Source organism: Pinus tabuliformis, chromosome J (genome assembly GCF_031772625.1).
Source record: "Pinus tabuliformis cultivar Carrire ecotype Pingquan chromosome J, CPIR1, whole genome shotgun sequence".
Taxonomy (NCBI): domain Eukaryota; kingdom Viridiplantae; phylum Streptophyta; class Pinopsida; order Pinales; family Pinaceae; genus Pinus; species Pinus tabuliformis.
In genome coordinates this window covers 417,476,783-417,495,544 of record NC_142295.1, presented here as the reverse complement: position 1 = coordinate 417,495,544, position 18,762 = coordinate 417,476,783, and the positions used below count along the sequence as shown (strand labels likewise).

The 18,762-nt window shown below is 36.2% G+C and overlaps 1 protein-coding gene across 1 annotated transcript in view; it reads right to left on the bottom strand.

Moving 5' to 3' along the window:
- Positions 1-18,762, bottom strand: part of LOC149227609 (uncharacterized) — a 317,497-nt gene that overhangs the window by 13,626 nt on the left and 285,109 nt on the right. The window contains exons 12-13 of the mRNA XM_089377833.1: positions 11,731-11,802; positions 11,510-11,575 (exon numbers count right to left, since the gene is read on the bottom strand). Coding sequence (XP_089233959.1) covers positions 11,510-11,575; positions 11,731-11,802 — 138 coding nt within the window. The remainder of the gene's footprint in view (positions 1-11,509; positions 11,576-11,730; positions 11,803-18,762) is intronic.

Here is an 18,762-nt window from a genome sequence, read left to right as displayed (position 1 = left end):
TAGATAAAAACTGCAGTCCTAAAGCTGGGTCAAATCTCTGAAGCTTGGGGTCGGAATTTTGGTTTGAAGCTACATTTGAGAAGCTAGGGGTCGAAATTTTGGGTTGAAGCTGCATTTGAGAAGCTGGCACAGGTAACTATGGAAGAGATCATCTATCAGAAGGAAGAGATGACTTGGTGGAGGAGGAAGGTCTTTTGGTCTAGGGTCCTGGTTTATCTCAATTTGAATCTATTGAAAGAAGAGTTCTAACAGGTTTTTCCCCTATAAAGGGGTTTTAGCCTTGACTGAGTGCCTACATCTGGTGTCCTTAATCTTCACATTTTTACTTTGATGATTTCTTGATGAGAAGAAGAAAAAAGAACATAAAGAAGTTAATAAGAAGATAAGAATCAGTGCTGCGAAGATCGCAATTTTTTCAAAAACTCGCGATATTTTCCCTGAAACGATTAAATCAGCCTAACAAATAGACTATTTTTTCATTTTGAAAAAATCACGATTTAATCCCAAAATTTTCAAAAAATATTAAATTTTAATTTTTTTGTATTTTTTAAAATTTGCTGTTTTTTTACTGATTTTATCCCAATTTTTGCAATTTTTTCTTTTTCCGGACCCTCGCCGATTTAATCCCGATCACGATTATCTCAACATTGATAAGAATATCACAAGTAATTATCAATATAGGAAAATATTTCTGCCTTCCCGATTTTCTAACATAATGTATGGAATTTTGTTGATTCTAGCAATTGCAATTGTGCCCTAATTTGTTGAATATCTATTGAATGCTAATCTAGATGATATATTGCATGCATTACTCATAAATAATGTGTAAATGAATGTCCTTAGTGGTGAACTCTTGGTAGCTCTCCTAGGAAAATTCCATCTTCCATTGCATAGATAATTGTTGGAATTTGGCTTGCTAGGGCATCAAAATTTCGGCCTCCATAGAAGCTCTTTGGTTGATCTAACACATTGAGGACTCCATACTCCCAATGAAAAAAGGACTGGTCCATTTGGTTGGTGATCACATCTTAATTTTATCTATTATCTCTCTCCTAATTCGTCCCTTTCAAGGCCAGGCTAGGAAACTAGGGCTTGGTGCAAATCCCTAGGCAAGAGGAATTTTGGTGGATGGAGAGCCTAAACATCAAGAGGGTATTATTTTCCACAGAATCTATCATTTTGGTGGGCATCCACTTCAATTTAATCCATAAATTTCCTTGCCCTAGTTTGCCTAAGAGGGAAACCCTAATTCTCCTTCCTTCAACTTAAGGGCTTCATTGAATGTTTCATGAGCTTTGGCATAATTAATATACATTGTAAGAAACCTTTTCTCCTAGCCTTGACCTTGAGTTACTCCAACACTTGTCAAATTTATCAATCCCTACGTGTTGTGCCCTTATTTCTAGGCCTCCTTATAGAAAGCGAATTACTTCCTTGTGAAGCCATGAACCTAAAATGCATCTTTCTTGAAGAGTTCCTAGGGAGATAATTTCACACATTAACCCGAGGATATCTATTATAAGTAATCTCCCTCCTACCAGGACTCCTCCCATCGGTAAAAATCCATAAAGAGCAGGGGCTTTTGGCTGTGGCAATAGTGGGCACTACCCCATTGTTGCTTCTTGGTCTAGTTTAGACCTTGTAGGGTTTCCCTCTTGAAGGCCTGCTAGATTTTGCGGCAACATTTTTGGCATCGTTGTCGGGGACACAAAGTGTGTGTCTTATCCCCATATGACAATACAGATCCTTGTTTGGTGACTACACTGGAAGAACGAAGCCCTTATTCTTCATTGAACCTCAAATCCAATGCTTGTGGGGTGAAGAAAGCATCTCTCAAGGAATTTCCAATTCACCCTAGCAACTCCATATTTGAAGATTATGAAAACTTCGCATGGCTTAATAGAAGGGTCTCTTCTACATGTTTCATATTGATTATTCTCAGCCAAGTAATCATGATATCAGTAATATCCAAGAGGAGCTTAAGGCCCCTCTTAATGAGTCCCTTGAGAGCCATGGAATTGAAGAATCTCCTCAACACCTTGAAAGGGAGTTGTGGTTCTTCCCAAGATATGATGATTGTACCACACCTTGCTCCTTCCACGTTGATTGGGAAGATATGATTTTGGATATGTCTAAGCCATCTATCTCCTCATGCCATGAGGATGATATGGTCGAGTTTGCTCTCCATTGAAATTTTATGAGCTTGATTGTTGAATTCTCCATTCCTTCGTTGGAAAAAAGGATCCAATAGTATAAATTGGATTCCTCTTTTCCCTCCTCATCCGTGATCCTTGGTAAATGGTCCTCATATGTTCCCGTCTCCCACCCCCACCATTCATCAGGAAAATCTTGCAATGGAAAATGTGATATTTGGGTGCCCTACCTCATGATGGTTCATACGTGAAAGTGTTTTAATATTGATCTAATGATATGATGGTTACATTGGCTATATGACTATACTTGGATCATGCATTAAATGCTCACGTTGCATGGTAATGTAGGTGCATAACATGTTTCTTTTCAATAGCTAACATCATCATATGATATATCATGTTCTCATAGCTAGATTAGATTTGCACTTAGCATAGATTTACCTTTTTGTATGGATTATTTCTATTATGGAAATCATGGGAGATACCCTATTCCCAGAGCACATGCTTCCAAACATTTGTATTGTGAAGTGCAGGTTACAGGTCTGCGGTCCCAGGAGATTGTTGGAGTTCTCATGAATTCCCTGTTCGAGTACATGGATCATGCGCTCTACGGTGAGCTCATGTCCCACTTGGAGCAAGATGTTACCCACCAAAAGTGGGTGACCCCTAGGAGAAGCTTTTCTCCTATTCATCTCTTCTAGCCGGCAACCAACAATCCCTGAGAGCCACCTTATAGTCGATGCGACATCCCATTCATATCTCCACCACTTGCATCAATCATATGTTTCCTCGCCCATTTGTCAAGAGCACACATTGGAAGGTGGGCTTTTGATCAAAAGGTACTTTATTCACTGTGCAATTGGGTGCTTACGCTTGTTTGTATTTGGAAATTTTGACATGGATTATGGGGTGACTAGGAAGAAAGAAGGGTCTTGGCCGCAGTATTGTTCCCTCACCTTAAATTGGGGGTTAGTTTGCTATCCTAGTCCAGTGGGACCTCCCCTAATGGCCTATGGCTTTAGGAAGGGGCAATACTTGGGAAGCCATGATTGAGATAGCATAGCCCCATCTATCCTTATTCCATACTTACCACTTTTCATCTTATATTACAAGCCCTTATTCCACCTCCCTTCTTTGGGTCAACTAACCATTGGCATTTGGGATTTGGCATCCACACATCATCATACTTTGGGTAGTTCTTGGAAATGCACCCTGGGAGGTTGATACAACTAAAAGAAAAAGAAATATCATATGATGGCCACAAGAAAAACAAAAGAAAGAAAAAATGCAAAAGATGGCGAGGACATATAAATTAGCACGTGGGCAAAAGCCAAGCATGAGCTCTATCTCTATCATATGGCCATCGCCTAGTTCTTGGGCCATTGTTTCCTTATCTCATAGAAGGCAAGGAACCCTTGCATGTTCCAACCCCCCATGGGTGATGAAATGCCCCATCCTAAAGGGGGTAATAACTGCTATACATCATATACAACAAGCTCTCATTCCTTGAGCTATGAGCAGTATTATAACAAAAATTCTATAAAAAGTACAAGGAAATATAGAGGGGTGGAAAAAAAAAGTCCAAGGTAACCCATGCATCCACGATTGCTCCCTTCTCACATCTATACACCCAATATGTGGTATTCCATCATAGTTAGTCCCTTTGACCATGGAACTTGGCCATGGAGTTCTTTCCCCATCTGTTCCATCATTATTCACATGGCACTTATCGATTGAAAGGAGGATTGAGGGCATGCCACTTATCGTTGGGGGTTGGGAACACCTAATAGGGTCATCTATTAACCACTCCTACCTAGGGAGGTAACACCATTACATGACTAAGGCCCTAATTTGGAAGAGAAGCCAAACATGAAGTGTTATTATTCCCATTTCATTCAAGCCTGTTTCACTTAGATGCAATAATGATTAATGTATTTGATGATTAAATTTGTAGCATTGGATATTGTGTGTAATTGGCAAGTGGTTCCATCTATAGGTTTGGGCAACTTAACTAGGGTCCAAATCCTCTAGAGGAATGTATTGACACCCACAGGTGATGCGTTGAGAGCCATGGGACTCTAGAAAATTGTAGAGCATCATTCATAGCCATGGGAAGCTTCAGCAACCACAAATTCTACACTTTAGCCTATATTATTCATGGGATGATGCACTTGGGTCAATTTCCCCCCAGCCATCTTAGCGTAAATACTTGGTGTGGCAGTTTATCCAGGGCCCAAATTAGGTGTGTATCATGCCTTAAAACATGGGAGGGCTAGCACCATCTTCAGTGCCTTAAACGTTGGAGTGGAGACAAATATTTTATCACTTGTAGACCCATGAGACCCATTTTTGTGCCCCAAACCCACATTTGGGGGCCATAGGATGATTTGCACCGAGAAACAGGGGCCAACCCCTAAATCTTAATTTTAGATGCCTTCTACACTTGTCATGTCACCAAAAGGCCTCAACATCAGCCTTCTAGAAGTCCACGCAAGCATGGCGTCAACATTTCGACTAGCATTTCTAGAGATAAAATTAAAATTGCAAAAGCTACTAGGTCAACTTTTGACCTAGAACATTATTTTCACATTATTTTATTATTATAGGGGCTTTTAGGCTAAAAAATTGTTATGTTAGAGCACATATATATTGGAGAGAACTCATTTGATCTCTCATCACCTCATCACTTGGAACTTCTGCCCTCTTGAGCAATTTGCACTTTTACTCTTATGGAGGGTTTGGAGTAATCTTGATGTACTTTGACATTTGGAGCTGATTTGTCTATCTTTGGAACTATTCCCTGTATGAATGGAATGGATTCTTGGCATGTTATCTTGTCAGTGTATCTAGATGTTGAAAATTTATTTCTTATTTGTTTAATGTATGGAGTTTTGTTGATTCTAGCAATTGCAATTGTTCCCTAATTTATTGAATATCTATTAAATGCTAATATAAATTATCTATTGCATGCATTACTCATAAATGTGTAAACGAATGTCCTTAGTGGTGAACTATTGGTAGCTCTCCCATGAAAAATCCATCTTTCATTGCATAGGTAATTGTTGGAATTTTGCTTGCTAGAGCATAAAAAATTTGGCCTCCTTAGAAGCTCTTTGGCTGATCTAGCGCATTGAGGATTCCACACTCTAAAGGAACAAAGGAATGGTCCATTTGGTTGGTGATCACATCTTAATTTTGTCCATTTTCTCTCTCCTAATTCAGCCCTTTCAAGGACAAGCTAGGAAAATATGGCTTGGTGGGATTCTAGGTAAGAGATATTTGGTGGTTGGAGAGCCTAAACATCAAGAAGGTAGTATTTTCCACTGAATCTATCATTTTGGTGGGCATCCACTTTAATATCATCCATAAATTTCCTTGCCCAAGTTGTTTTCCTAAGAGGAAACTCTAGTTCTCCTTCCTTCAACTTAAGGGTTCATTAAAGGTTTCCTGAGCTTTGGCATAGCTAATATACATTGTAAGAAACCTTTTCTCGTTACCGTGTATAATGACACATCTCGAATTACAGATATAATATGATTATTAGCATGCATACGAGACATGCATATGATAGCTACATATGCATGCATCGCATGTACTGCACTAGTATACCTACTAATTAAGTATGAAGAATGTCTAAATATGGATAAATAAATTTCTACTAAATTAAATACCTAACTCTCATGAATAGAAGGAATATATTAAGTAACACATATGGTGAATATATTAAATTTATACCTTTGTTTACCACCCAGGATATACAACGATACTACATAACACCACTACATTTACAATATATATATATATATATATATATATATATATATATATATATATATATATATATATATATATATATACTATCGAAATTATATTATTGAATGTTATATGTTAAAAAAAAAGCATTATTTAAAAAATTATATTCAAATCATATTGTTAAACGCTATATAACTATACACTATTATATCATATTAAAAATATGACTATACTATTATACTAAGTTGAACGATACGGAGAAACGAGTACGAGTTTCAGAAACGGGAACAGGTACGAAATGTGGCCCCCCCAAATTTTGGAAACAGGGAAACACAATATATATATATATTTAAGAAATATGTGCAATCATAAAGCATACATGATACATCCTAATTTATTAAATTATGATTAAATTGTCAATTGTCAATGTATAAACTATAAGTCTCTAAATTTACATCACATTTACTCATGAATGATCACATAATGAAAATAGCAATATCCAAAATCAGCCACGAGAAATTTCCAATTTCCTGTCTCTTGCTTGATTGGGAGTCTCCTCCTACATAGTCGAACAACCCTAGTTCTCTTGATTAAATACAAGTTCCATACCCTAGTACCCTAGGTGCTCTTGATTATTGGGAGTCTCCCCTGCATAGAGGGCTTGGTTCTCTTGATTAAATACAAGTTCCATACCCTAGTACAGGACAAAATCCAATGGAAACATTGAAATCCCCCCAATCCTGAAATCCTGAAAAACAGATAAGTCTGTTGGATTTTGAGTGAGATCTAAAATTCTACTTTCTCCATATGAAATCCAATGAGGGGGAAACGACTCTCAAACATCCTGAGTCATTTCATGGTATGTTAAAAATTTAAGTAAAAGTGATTTCATCTTTTTACTTTAAGAATTTAACATTACCATGAACTACATATCAACACTAGGGTCGTAGGCTTGAACATTAGGCTGCCCCACTAAAAAAAAGCCTCTTTTTTATAACTTGAGAGAAGCATCTAGAAGATATTTTAGTCACTGAATAAAAAATTAGAAGCGAACCAAAAAAAAAAATAACATCAAGTGTTAACTAGAAACTCCTCTGTACAGCCTGGAAACTCATTTTCGGACATATTTCCCCAGCGTGAAATAGGCCAATACGACCGAAAACAAGTTTCCAAGCTGTACGGTACGAGTTTCCTCGTTTCCGGCTGGAAATGGACCCCTGGGCAACATTTCCTGCAACTTAGCTATTATATTAAATTAAAAACATCAGCTGTCAAGATTAAACATAACTTCACTTATATTATAAACCATTCGATACGATTGAATGCAAGAAACAAGAAACAACGGTGGATCTTATGCAAACCCCGAAATCAATACAATACTACAGAGAAAGGCAGCCACCGTTTGACCGGAATTGATTTTTTTTTATACAAGGTAGTGAAAGAATACACAAAGGTGAAGGAACCTTTGCGATTTAAGAAAAAAGGGAACGAAGAGCGCACAACAACTTTTGACGGTGTAGACTATACCATTCCTAATCTCGCGATTAACTCTTATATCATAACCCTTCATTTCTTCAAGTTGATGGTGACGAGTTTTACAATTGTATATTATCAATATATTAAAATATAAAGTATAACATTCAATGAAAATCATGTAAAAAGATTATCGTAAACTATATAACTTGAAATAAATCTAATAAAATTGTATTCATTTTAATAATATTAAATATTAATTATATATTTATAACTGTATATTATTTCAGAGAGTTGAACATCCTTCTTGTCACGAATATAAAATTACATTTTTCATATCACATGTTAAAAATTGTGGATCATATCACGTGTAAAAGTTTGCAATTGGACAAAAGAATGAGAAATATCTAGCGACCATTTTTATCTCTTTAGCAAAGAATAAGATTATTGGCAAATGATAGGAGCTTTAAAAGTGGCGTAGATATATAATAAAATGGTTAACCAGTCTCATCAGAAAGTTGATCATCCTTTTTCTCACAAATATAAACCTCCAGGGCCAAGTTTATATCAATTGGATTGTGCACTAGAATATAAATATATAAAATTTATATATCAGCCCCCAGGGGTGCGGCTTGTTGGCCAACGAACGTACTGCTAAGGTGTTCATGCCGTTGTGTAGGTCACAGGTTCAAACCTTGTCTTATCCGTGCATTGTGCTTGGGGGCGGTGCAGTTGCACCTGGAGGTTATAGTGGCAACCATTGGGGATCGACCCCATGTCATGCAAGTACAAGAGTCGAAGCGTTACCAATTCCACCAGTCACAAATATATATGTTTATTTATTTATTTATATATTTATATATCAGAAAGTGAAAGTTTACACGAATTTAAGATGGACTGTAGTTATTTTGTGTATTAGTAAATTATAAACATAGATTGGCAAGTCGTTGTCATTTTGGCACAGATAATACATAAATAGTCTAGTGGGTCGGAAGCTTGGTAATTACAAGTTCAGTTACCACGAACACTGTATTTATACTTTGATACTTTGGATAGGTCCTATAAGGTCCCGCAGAGTTTGAAACCAACACTCTGATACCAGATCTAAAAACCCTAATTCTAGAATTTAAATAGAGAACTTAAATTCAACAATTTAAACCAATTATGGTACCCTAATTTGCATTTTAACCAGACGGTCCGAATTTAAAAATTTATTTGCAGGTACTTACTTGAAAATCTTGTTTGAAGGAAAATTCATATCGTCTTTGCTCCTGCTCCTGCTACCAAACCAACCTTTTCCTCCCAACCTATCTGGGATCAACCTATTTGATTCCCAGATCCATAAGACTTCAAAATAGAGGTCTTCTAGCCCCCATGCCCAAAGCTACAAGAAAAATTAAGGCTCAATCTTCCTCTCTGTTTGTGACTTTCTCAGTATTCCTCCTTTGTCTGCGAAAGACCAAAAAAGACTCCCCACAAAAGAATCCCCCTTCTTGCAGTTCACTAACCCCTTATATTGGAGAGGTTTCTTCCTCCCCATGAAACCTCTCCACCGCCCTTGCATAACAATCTTCTCGACTCCTCTCCACTACTTGCCACCTGCAATGTCCTTTATGACTTTTAGGCGGTCCGTCTTCCTTGAGTTAATATATATATATAATAAATGACTCATGAATTTATTTAAAGAGTTTATTAAATGACTTTTAGTTCCTACGTACAAGGATATTTAATGGATTTTGTGTGAACATTATGGTATATATGGTGATTAATGTCAATACCAAATGTCATAATTTTGTATATATATATATTATGGTATGCCTTACTGTCAATAAATTTTATTAAATAATTAATAAGTAGTTCATGAACATTTTAGCTTAACCTGATTATGCATTGGGTGTTACACCAAAGTAATCATAGTGGTTTATTTAATTGAATTTATTAATTAATGTATTTAATTAATGGGTTTAATTATAATTTTACTTTAATAGATTCATTAAATTTTATCATATAGACTTAATACATTTACGCAATTCATGATAGTTAGGTATTTAATTTAGTAGAAATTCATTTATCCATATTTAGACATTCTTCATAGTTAATTAGTAGGTATACTAGTGCAGTACATGTGATGCATGCATATGTAGCTATCATATGCATGCATTGTATGCATGCTAATAATCATATTCTATTCGTAATTTGAGATGGGTCATTACACTTGACCTGTAGCTACTCCAACGCTCGTCAAATTTATCAAACCCCAGGTCTTGTGCCCTTATTTATAGGCTTCTTTATAGAAAGTGAATTTCTTCTTTGTAAAGCCTTGAACCTAAATCACATCTTTCTTGAAGAGTTCCTAGTGAGATCATTTCACACATTAACCCTAGGATATCTATCATAAGTGATCTGCCTCCTACTAGGACTCTTCCCATCGGTGAAAATCATTAAAGAGCAGGGGGTTTTGGTTGTGGTGATAGTGGGCCACTACCCCATTTTTGCTTCTTGGTCTAGTTTATACCTTGTAGGGTTTCCCTCTTCAAGGCCTGCTAAATTCTGCGGAAACATGGCCATCTAACGCTTTTTCTTTCTTTGAGCATCACAACCACCAGGGAAAAGTTTTCCAACCCGACTCAAGGATGTGGATATGTGAGTGCCAAATCCCAATGAACCAATGACAATTAACCCAAAGGATGGAGATGATATCAAAGGAGAGGATGTGACATGGAAAATGTTAAGTATGGAAAAGGGTAATGAACATGTTATTTCAATCTAAGTTTTGCAAGTAGTGCCCTCCTATGACCTTAATGCCTTAGCGGAGGTCCCATTGGACTAGGGATAAAGATTAAGCCCCCTAGTTAGGTGAGAGAACAAGTTTTTAGTCAAGATCGGTCAATCATCCAGATCACTCCTTTATCCATGTTAAGATTCCCAAAACATTAGGGATAAAGATTAAGCCCCCTAGTTAGGTGAGAGAACAAGTTTTTAGTCAAGATCGGTCAATCATCCAGATCACTCCTTTATCCATGTTAAGATTCCCAAAACATTGAGTAAAAGCACTCGATCACAAAATGGTCAAAGTACTTGTTTAGTGGTAGCCCACCTTCATCCTAGGCGAATGTTGGATGGTAAGAGGTGCATGACTAGTGCAGATGGCAGAGAAACCTAGCATATCATCATCAATGAGCAACTGTGTAGGGCTGTTGGCTGGCTGTCCAAGATAGGAGAAAAAGTTTTCTCCTATGGGTTTACCCATTTTGTGGGGTAACATGGAATACTCTTACGGCCAATGATAGAGTAGCTAAGAACAACTTGCAGACATTTTTACTAAGGCAGCTGCAAAAGTCCAGCTTTTGATGCTCCAAGATCAGATTTTGATCCCTATCAGCATCAAGGGGGAGTATGTTGATAACTGATGCAAGATTATGCATGCCATTCCATGCCATGCATGCAATTCATCTTCAGTGTTATTTTTTGACAGATAATGTTTAGATATAAATTGCATTATTAGTTTTAGATCTGTCATTTTCAAAGAGCTGTGCAAATAATGCATGCAAAAAATGCCGGACCTGTTTTCCAAAATAAGCTGTTGTAAACATTCAATCAGGAGCAGCAAACTCTTTGTTTGGTAAGGCCATGAACTCCATTTATTAGGTGTCACATCCTCTATTATTATGATGATCAGTGTTGAACATCTTTGCGTGTGCAGCTGTGGGAATAAAAAATTACTTTTTGTATATGCCTCGGGTATAAGTGATTCCATTTATTATTGTTATTTTATCACTGTTTTTATCATTTCTATGCTGTTATAATTGATTAATTAGCTAGTTCAGAGTTAGCTCTATATAGAATCTTCAGATGGAATAACAGAATGTTACAAAACCAACTTTGCTCCTATCAAACAAAAACATTATCCATATATTTAGCATACTCTTCCTAGTAACATTAATTTAGTCTCTTATGGTAGGAGCATTTGAAATGCATATGGATTCCTCTGAAATACAGTTTGAACTATGCATATCTATGTGGATGCTTATACACATATTACCCAAGCATCTAAGAAATAAGCAAAAAACTGAATGTATGAATGTGTGTTTGTCTGTTTGTTCTGGTCAAAGAGAGATAGAAAACTTCACATGTATGCAAGTGATGCACTCCTTTGGGAAGGAAGTTTCCCTGATAAGTTGTTATCTCCAAGGAACCTGGAACCATTGCAATGTAAGTTATCTTGCAAGTGATTTTACTTGTAACCTTCCATATATGAGTTTGATAGAATTTTCAGATCAAAGCACTGGAAGTTTGCATAATTGTGATATATTTGATTGGAATAAATATTTTTGTCTAGCAATCTACTTACAAAAATAGCAGAGAACTCATATTTTGGAAGGAATTTGGAATTCCTCCTGTAAACTTATTAAAGCTCAAGTCCCTGACACAAGCATAATGTTCAAGTAAGTAGGCATACAAGAATAAAACTGTTGATAAAAGATAATAATTTAACAACTGTATATCATAAAATAGACTGATAATTTTCAAAATTCAAACTGCTGGGCACCTAAGCTCCAGTTAAGAAGGCTATCACTCTGTGCTTTAGGAGCACCACATACACAACTCATGTAAATCTGGACATGTTCAGGAAAAAGAAATAAAAAACTGACTGCATAAAGAAAAGGTTTAAAAGCAATATATAGAAATCAACAAATAGTACCACATTCCTCTAATTATTGTAATATCATACAGTTTCCTCTTGCAGATCACAGCCTGCATCTTATTTTAAAAGCACAAAAATGATGACTAGGAAGAATCCAAATACAGTATCAGTGCTCATTGTGAAGTTAGAAGCATTCTCAAGGTTCGGTCAAGAAAATTACATTCAAAGCAATATATCCGAAGAGGAGGAACTGTAGAAGTTTAATTGGAATTCAGTTTATTTTCGGAATATATTTAGACATGTGGCATCATAATTATATTATAGTTAAAATTGACTTCATAATACCTGGGTCAATGGTAAAGAGTCGACCATAATCCACTGAACCTTAACAGAATGATTATTTAAAGACAATGTATAAAAAAATTTGGAAAACACTTCTTCTCAAATCAATATGTTATGTTTCTATGATTTGTATGGACAACTCTATATATCCACTTCATATTTTTACCTAGTAAGTGGCAGGTTAGCCTTAAGAGTTTGCAAGTAACTTGAGCAACTTCAAAAAAACTCCAATAGAAAATAAACCTATGAACAATTGAACAAACACAGCAAACAAAGAAGATTGCTGAATGTGTATAATAAGAAACACAACGCAGGGAAAGAGACTTTGCAGAAGAAAAGAAAAATAGCACTGCATGATAGTGCAATAGTAAAACAGCTCCGTAAACACTCACGTAAGAATCAAACTGCAAGGAGAGAATTGCCGCAAAAAATATATAGAGGTATATATCTTGTATATAAAAAGGTATCTGAGACATGATCTTTGTCTACGTGTTCCATGAAATATTTAAAATTGTTAATTAAGTAGGTAAGATATATAAATTATAAAATTGCAAAATACAAATATAATACAACTATTTCTAAATCTCATCATATTCTCGCAGCTTGGAGTGTATTGTCCTCAATTGCTTTCAATGGTATCAAATTTTCCTAGGAAGAAATAAATGATCCTCTATCTTTCTGTAGTTGGGGTTGTTGCTACACAATCTAGTAGGGGTCCTAGGTGGGGAACCTATGGGGCAACTATCAGACCAAATGACAACAATGGGACAAAGTCCCACTGTCACCTCAGTCAATGTCCCCTGCTCTTTACAGAATTCCACTGATACAACTATTTCTAAATCTCATCATATTCTCGCCGCTTGGAGTATATTGTCCTCAATTGCTTTCAATGGTAACAAATTTTCCTATGAAGAAATAAATGATCCTCTAGCTTTTTCTAGTTGGGGTTGTTGCCACACAATATAGTAGGGGTCCTAGGTGGGGAACCTATGGGAAAACTACCAGACCAAATGACAACAATGGGACAAAGTCCCACTATCACCTCTGTCAATGTCCCCTGCTCTTTACAGAATTTCACTGATGGGAGGAGTCCCGGTATGAAATGAAATGATATTTTAAGGTCTACGAGACTAAAAATAGTCTATGATTCCATTAGTTCCCAGTTTTTTCACTTTTTGCAATTCAATCCTTTTCCAATTCAAATTGATGATGAGCTGGCCCAACCTTCCAACAATCCCCTCGCTGAAAAGACAATGCCAAGAAACTGATGCTAACATGTTCTCACCTTCTCTGATGTCTTTGAATGCATCACATTCCAAAATGAAATGTTTTTCCAATTCCACTGCCCCAGACGTGAAAAATGTACACACCCATTCTTCCCAAGCTTCTTTAGGCCTTTTCCACCGTCCTGTTTCACACCGAAGTTGATGCGAGTTGGTCAGAAATCACTTATAATGATGATGTTAGTAACAAGGTATGAAGTGATTCCAAAAGCCCATTCAAGGAGAGACTTAATTAAGGGCTCAATGCTTTTCAAGAAGCTAAAAGCTCTCCTAGAGACCTAGGAGGAAAATCTAGAATTAGAGTTTGAGATCTTCAATGATGTTCTTTGATTTCAAACTTTTGTAAACCATCTTTGGCAGAACATATTTAATTCTTTAATAATATATGAGAAATTATATAAATATAGTTGTATTTAATAATAATATATAATAATAATACATATAATAATTTTATTATAATAATATAAATATATAAAATTATAATAATTTTTTAATATTTTGTTTTAATTGATTCTTGACCACTATTGATAATATCGGCGATATATCAGCGATATTCGAAAATATCGCAATATTTTCGGCAAAACGATATATCGCTGAGAAAATATTGGCAAAATATCGGCTATGTTTAAAAATTTGAAAAAATTATTTTTTATTCTTGCCGATATTTGCCGATATTTTGCCGATACCGATATTATCAACATTGTTCTAGACTATATAATAATAATATATGAAGATATGTATAAATAATAATATAAATATATAATAATTTTGATATTTTGTTTGAATATATAATAATAATATATGAAGATATATGTAAATAATGATATAAATATACAAGTATATAATAATTTGATATTTTGTTGTTAATTGATTGGTTGATTATATTCTCATTCTAAAATTTACTATATAATTGGTTCAAACAAATTTCCCTTTTTCATTTTTATTTTTATTTTTATTTTTATCCTAATCTTTTTATTTTTACTCCATAACAATCAAATTTCTTTTTTATTTTTCTCAATAAACGTATGTTATTAAATATTTTCTTATAAAATAAAATCACTAATAAAAATGGACCAAAAGCCTTATAACCTAACGGTCATCTATTAATTTAATATTAAATTTTAATAATTTTGTTTGACTTTCTCCAACATTTATATTTGGAACATGATGCATCTCGGCTATTTGAACCAGTGGATAGATAGGATTTTTTATCTTTGTCCTAAGGATACCCGATGAACTACGGTAGTTGGTTCGAAACGTTGACTAGTAAAAATTGATTATGTGATTAATCTGAAAAAATGATCTCATCTTCTATTATGATGAGTATACCTAAGGTAAAGAAATTTCAAGATGATATAGGACCTCTCAGGAAGCTTTGTGAGATGATTAGACACCTTGAATAGGCTTTCGTTATCCATGAGAGACCTAATTAGGGCTTACACTAGACCTAGGGCTTTTAGGAAAAACGTGGGGAAAAATTCCTCCAAAGTGCTCTCTAGGGTAAGGTAAGACAAAAGAAAGGACCTAGTAAGATTTATTCCTTCGAGTAATATATGACCCTTAAGAAAACCACCTTATCTAAGGAAAACCAACTAGGTTTTTCCTCCAAGGGCACACCTAGGGCATAAGATTTCCGGAGATTTGACCATGAGAATTCCAGTAAACTTTGAGATCCTCTAAAGGAGGTAGCAATGCAGGTCTCTATCCAAGAAAATTTGAGAAATTAATCCCCTGAAGAATTTTGCAAGGTGCCCTAGCTAGGTCGTCTAGGGAAAGGGGCCGAAATTTTGGAGAGAAGAAAAGAGATAGGAGGGAAGGTTGATCACCAATATTTCTTGGACCAGTGCCTAATCCTTGGGCTATGGAGTCAATGATGATTCAAGATTTTCCAAACTCGTCTTCATGGAGGTCAAAGAATGATGCCCTAACAATCACTCTTCAACAATTACTTACTCAATATCTATGGCTTTTCATGGAAGAAGAAAAAAGTCCCATCCACTAGGAAAATTCATATATTGTCATGCAATGAGTAACATGTGCAATTTACAACCAAATAACCTTTTACAATGATATTCAATAAACTAAGGCACAAAGGAATTAACTTGGTTGCAATAATTCCACACATTAGACATTATGATTATTCCAATAAAATAATTTCAACAAGATAACACTTACAAGATAACAAGAGATATATCCAACCATAGAAAGAAGTAGTTCCAAGAGAGATTGAAATTAGCTTCCAAAGATATCAAAAGGCATCAAAGAACATCCAATTTGTCCGAGAAAAGAAGCGTGGGATTCCTTTTAAAAGAGAAGTCCAAGCAATCATGATGCTCTCTCACAATGAGAGCTAGTTCTATTTATATGATTCTTTCCTAATTCGATTTAGCCTAATTAGCCTCAAAAATTATAAAATAATGTGCAAATAACAAATCTTGGTGATAAGCCCACCAAGTAGCTAATAAAGTGATGAAGAAGCCATCCATAAGTGAGCCGAAATGATGAAATCATGATGTAGAAGGGTCACTTGAGGGACTTGTTGAGTCCTCAAGATGCCATGATGAGGGAGAGGGCTCCATGAATGATGGACAAGGGCGTGGTCCCTTGATCTCTATGCAAATCATCATGTGGTGCTCCAAAGTGGCTTTGGAGCACAAGTACTGGTCTCATGGGTCTCGGATGAAAAATAAGCCTACAAATTGCTCTGAATGAGGGATCTGAAGATGGTGCATGCCTTCCCATGTCTCAAGAGTGGGACAAACCTTCTTTGGGCCTTGGATCAACTACCAAACCATGTGTACACTGCTATGCCGGTTGCGGGCAATGCTGGTCCAAGTACATCATCTCATGAATGATGTGGGGCAATGAACAAGTTACTGAAGGTGTTTAGGGTGCCCGTGAGATGAGATAATTCTTTATCACATGACTGAGTCCCATGGATCTCAAATCATCCCCTACAAATGTCAATATGATCCTCTAGTGGGCTTGGTCCCCAGTTAAGTTGCCCAACCCATGATGAAACCACCTGTCGATTACGCATAAGATCCCATTAGAGAAATTTTGAGGTCTAAAATGGGCCTCAAAACAAAAATGTACAACCAAAATCAACTTTATAGGAACCAATAGGATTCAAGATGATGATGTCAACCATGGGGGATGATTTACCATTTTTAGGGTAAAAAAGTAAAAAGATAAAAAATAAAAAAAAAAAAAAACTACTTTTTCAACTCGTATTTTCAACTTGTCTCCCTATGGCTTTACTAGATTTTGAGCGGGAGCTCTTGTTGGATGCAAAATTTAATTCCTCATACAAGGAGTACCCATGTTGCATACATATTTTCGATGGACCCTGCTACACGAAAAATGAGAAATACATGAAAAAACGTGATTGCAATCACGTTTTTTCATGTATTTCTCATTTTTCGTGTAGCAGGGTCCATCAAAAATATGCAAAATGGATAGTTGTTGGGTGAGGAATTAAATTCCACATCCAACGAGTGCTCCTACTCAAAATTTGAGTAAAACCATAGGGAGATAAATTGAAAATACGAGTTGAAAGAGTAGTTTTTATTTTTTCTCTCTAAAATATGATGACGTTATCTAATCTTATTTTATTATTTCCAATATTATTTTATAATATTCCTTAGGAGGACCATTTTAGACCTCAAAATTTCTCTAATGAATGTGTCTCCACACCATCAGGTACAATAATTCATTATTGCATCTAGGTGAACCAAGCTTGTTATTCCAGGGCACAAATGAGATTTCATAATTGGTTGCCCTTCCAAATTTGGGGCTTTGAGCATGTAATTGTGTTACCCCCTGGGTAGGATTGGCTAATAAACAACCCTATTAGGTGTTCCTAGCCCCTAAAGGCAAAAACATATCCAAGGTACATCCTTCAAGTGATAGGGGATATGTGGATAATGATGAGGTGGATCGGGACACAGGGGTCTCAAGACCAAATGCCATGGGTTCAAGGGTGGTAATGATGAGGGTTGTCCACATATTTAGGAGTATGGATGTAAGAGGGAGAAATCATGATACATGAGTTACCCTGACCTTTTTTTTATGTCCTTCTTCATTTGCCTTTTGTCTTTTCTTGATTTTTTTTTATTATACTGCTCAGGGCTCTAGGGAATGAGAGGATGTTGTGTATGATATAAGAAATGATTACCCCCTTAAGGTGGGGCAGTTCATCGCCCACTAGGGTTTGGGACATGCATGGGTTCCTTAATGATGCAGGGGGCACTCAAGGGGCCCTAGGAACTAGGGTGATGACCATAACGAAGGGGTAGAGCTCATGTTTGGCTTTTGCCGACATGCTAATATATTGCCCCGACCATCTTTTACATTTTGTGGTATTATTTCATTTTGTATGTGGCCATGATATGCTTTTATATTTTTTTTAGCTGCATCAACCTTCAAGGCTACGTTCCACGCCCAACCCAGACATGTAGACAAAGGGAAGGAGAGTACCAGAGCCTTGTGGAACTAGTGGTCATGTGAACCCAAAGAAGGAAGATGGTGAAATAGGGCATGTAATGTGTGTTATAGCTCAAACTAGCAGGGGTCCTAGGAGGGGATCCTATAGAGCAACTACTAGGTCAAGGGGCAACAATGGAACAATAGCCCACTGTCGCCTCAACTAAGGCTCCCTGCTCTTTACAGAATTTCACCGATGGGAGGAGTCCCGGTATGAGAGGAATCACAAGAATAGATGGACCAATGATAAAATATGGGGTGATTCCTAAAGCCTATTCACAAGAGAGACTCAATTGAATAGCTTACTTGCTTGAGAAGCAAAGTGATAGGCTCTTTAGAAAGAGCTAAGAGGATACTTGAGCCTAGTTTTGGAGGATATACCTAGACTTGAAGATCCTTGTGGAGAAATGGACTCTATGTAATACTTGTGGAGTTTTAGTTGTAGAGTTGTGGGACCATAAAGAACCCAAGTGGACCCAAACTGGGTTGAGAGTATGGAGTTGATCAACCAAGGAGGGGATTGACCTAATTAGGGAAGAGAATAGGATCAAAGGACTAATTTTCTTTTGAGATTTGAATGCAATGATCCTAGTGAGGACACTAACCCAAATCAACCTAGGGAAAGAAA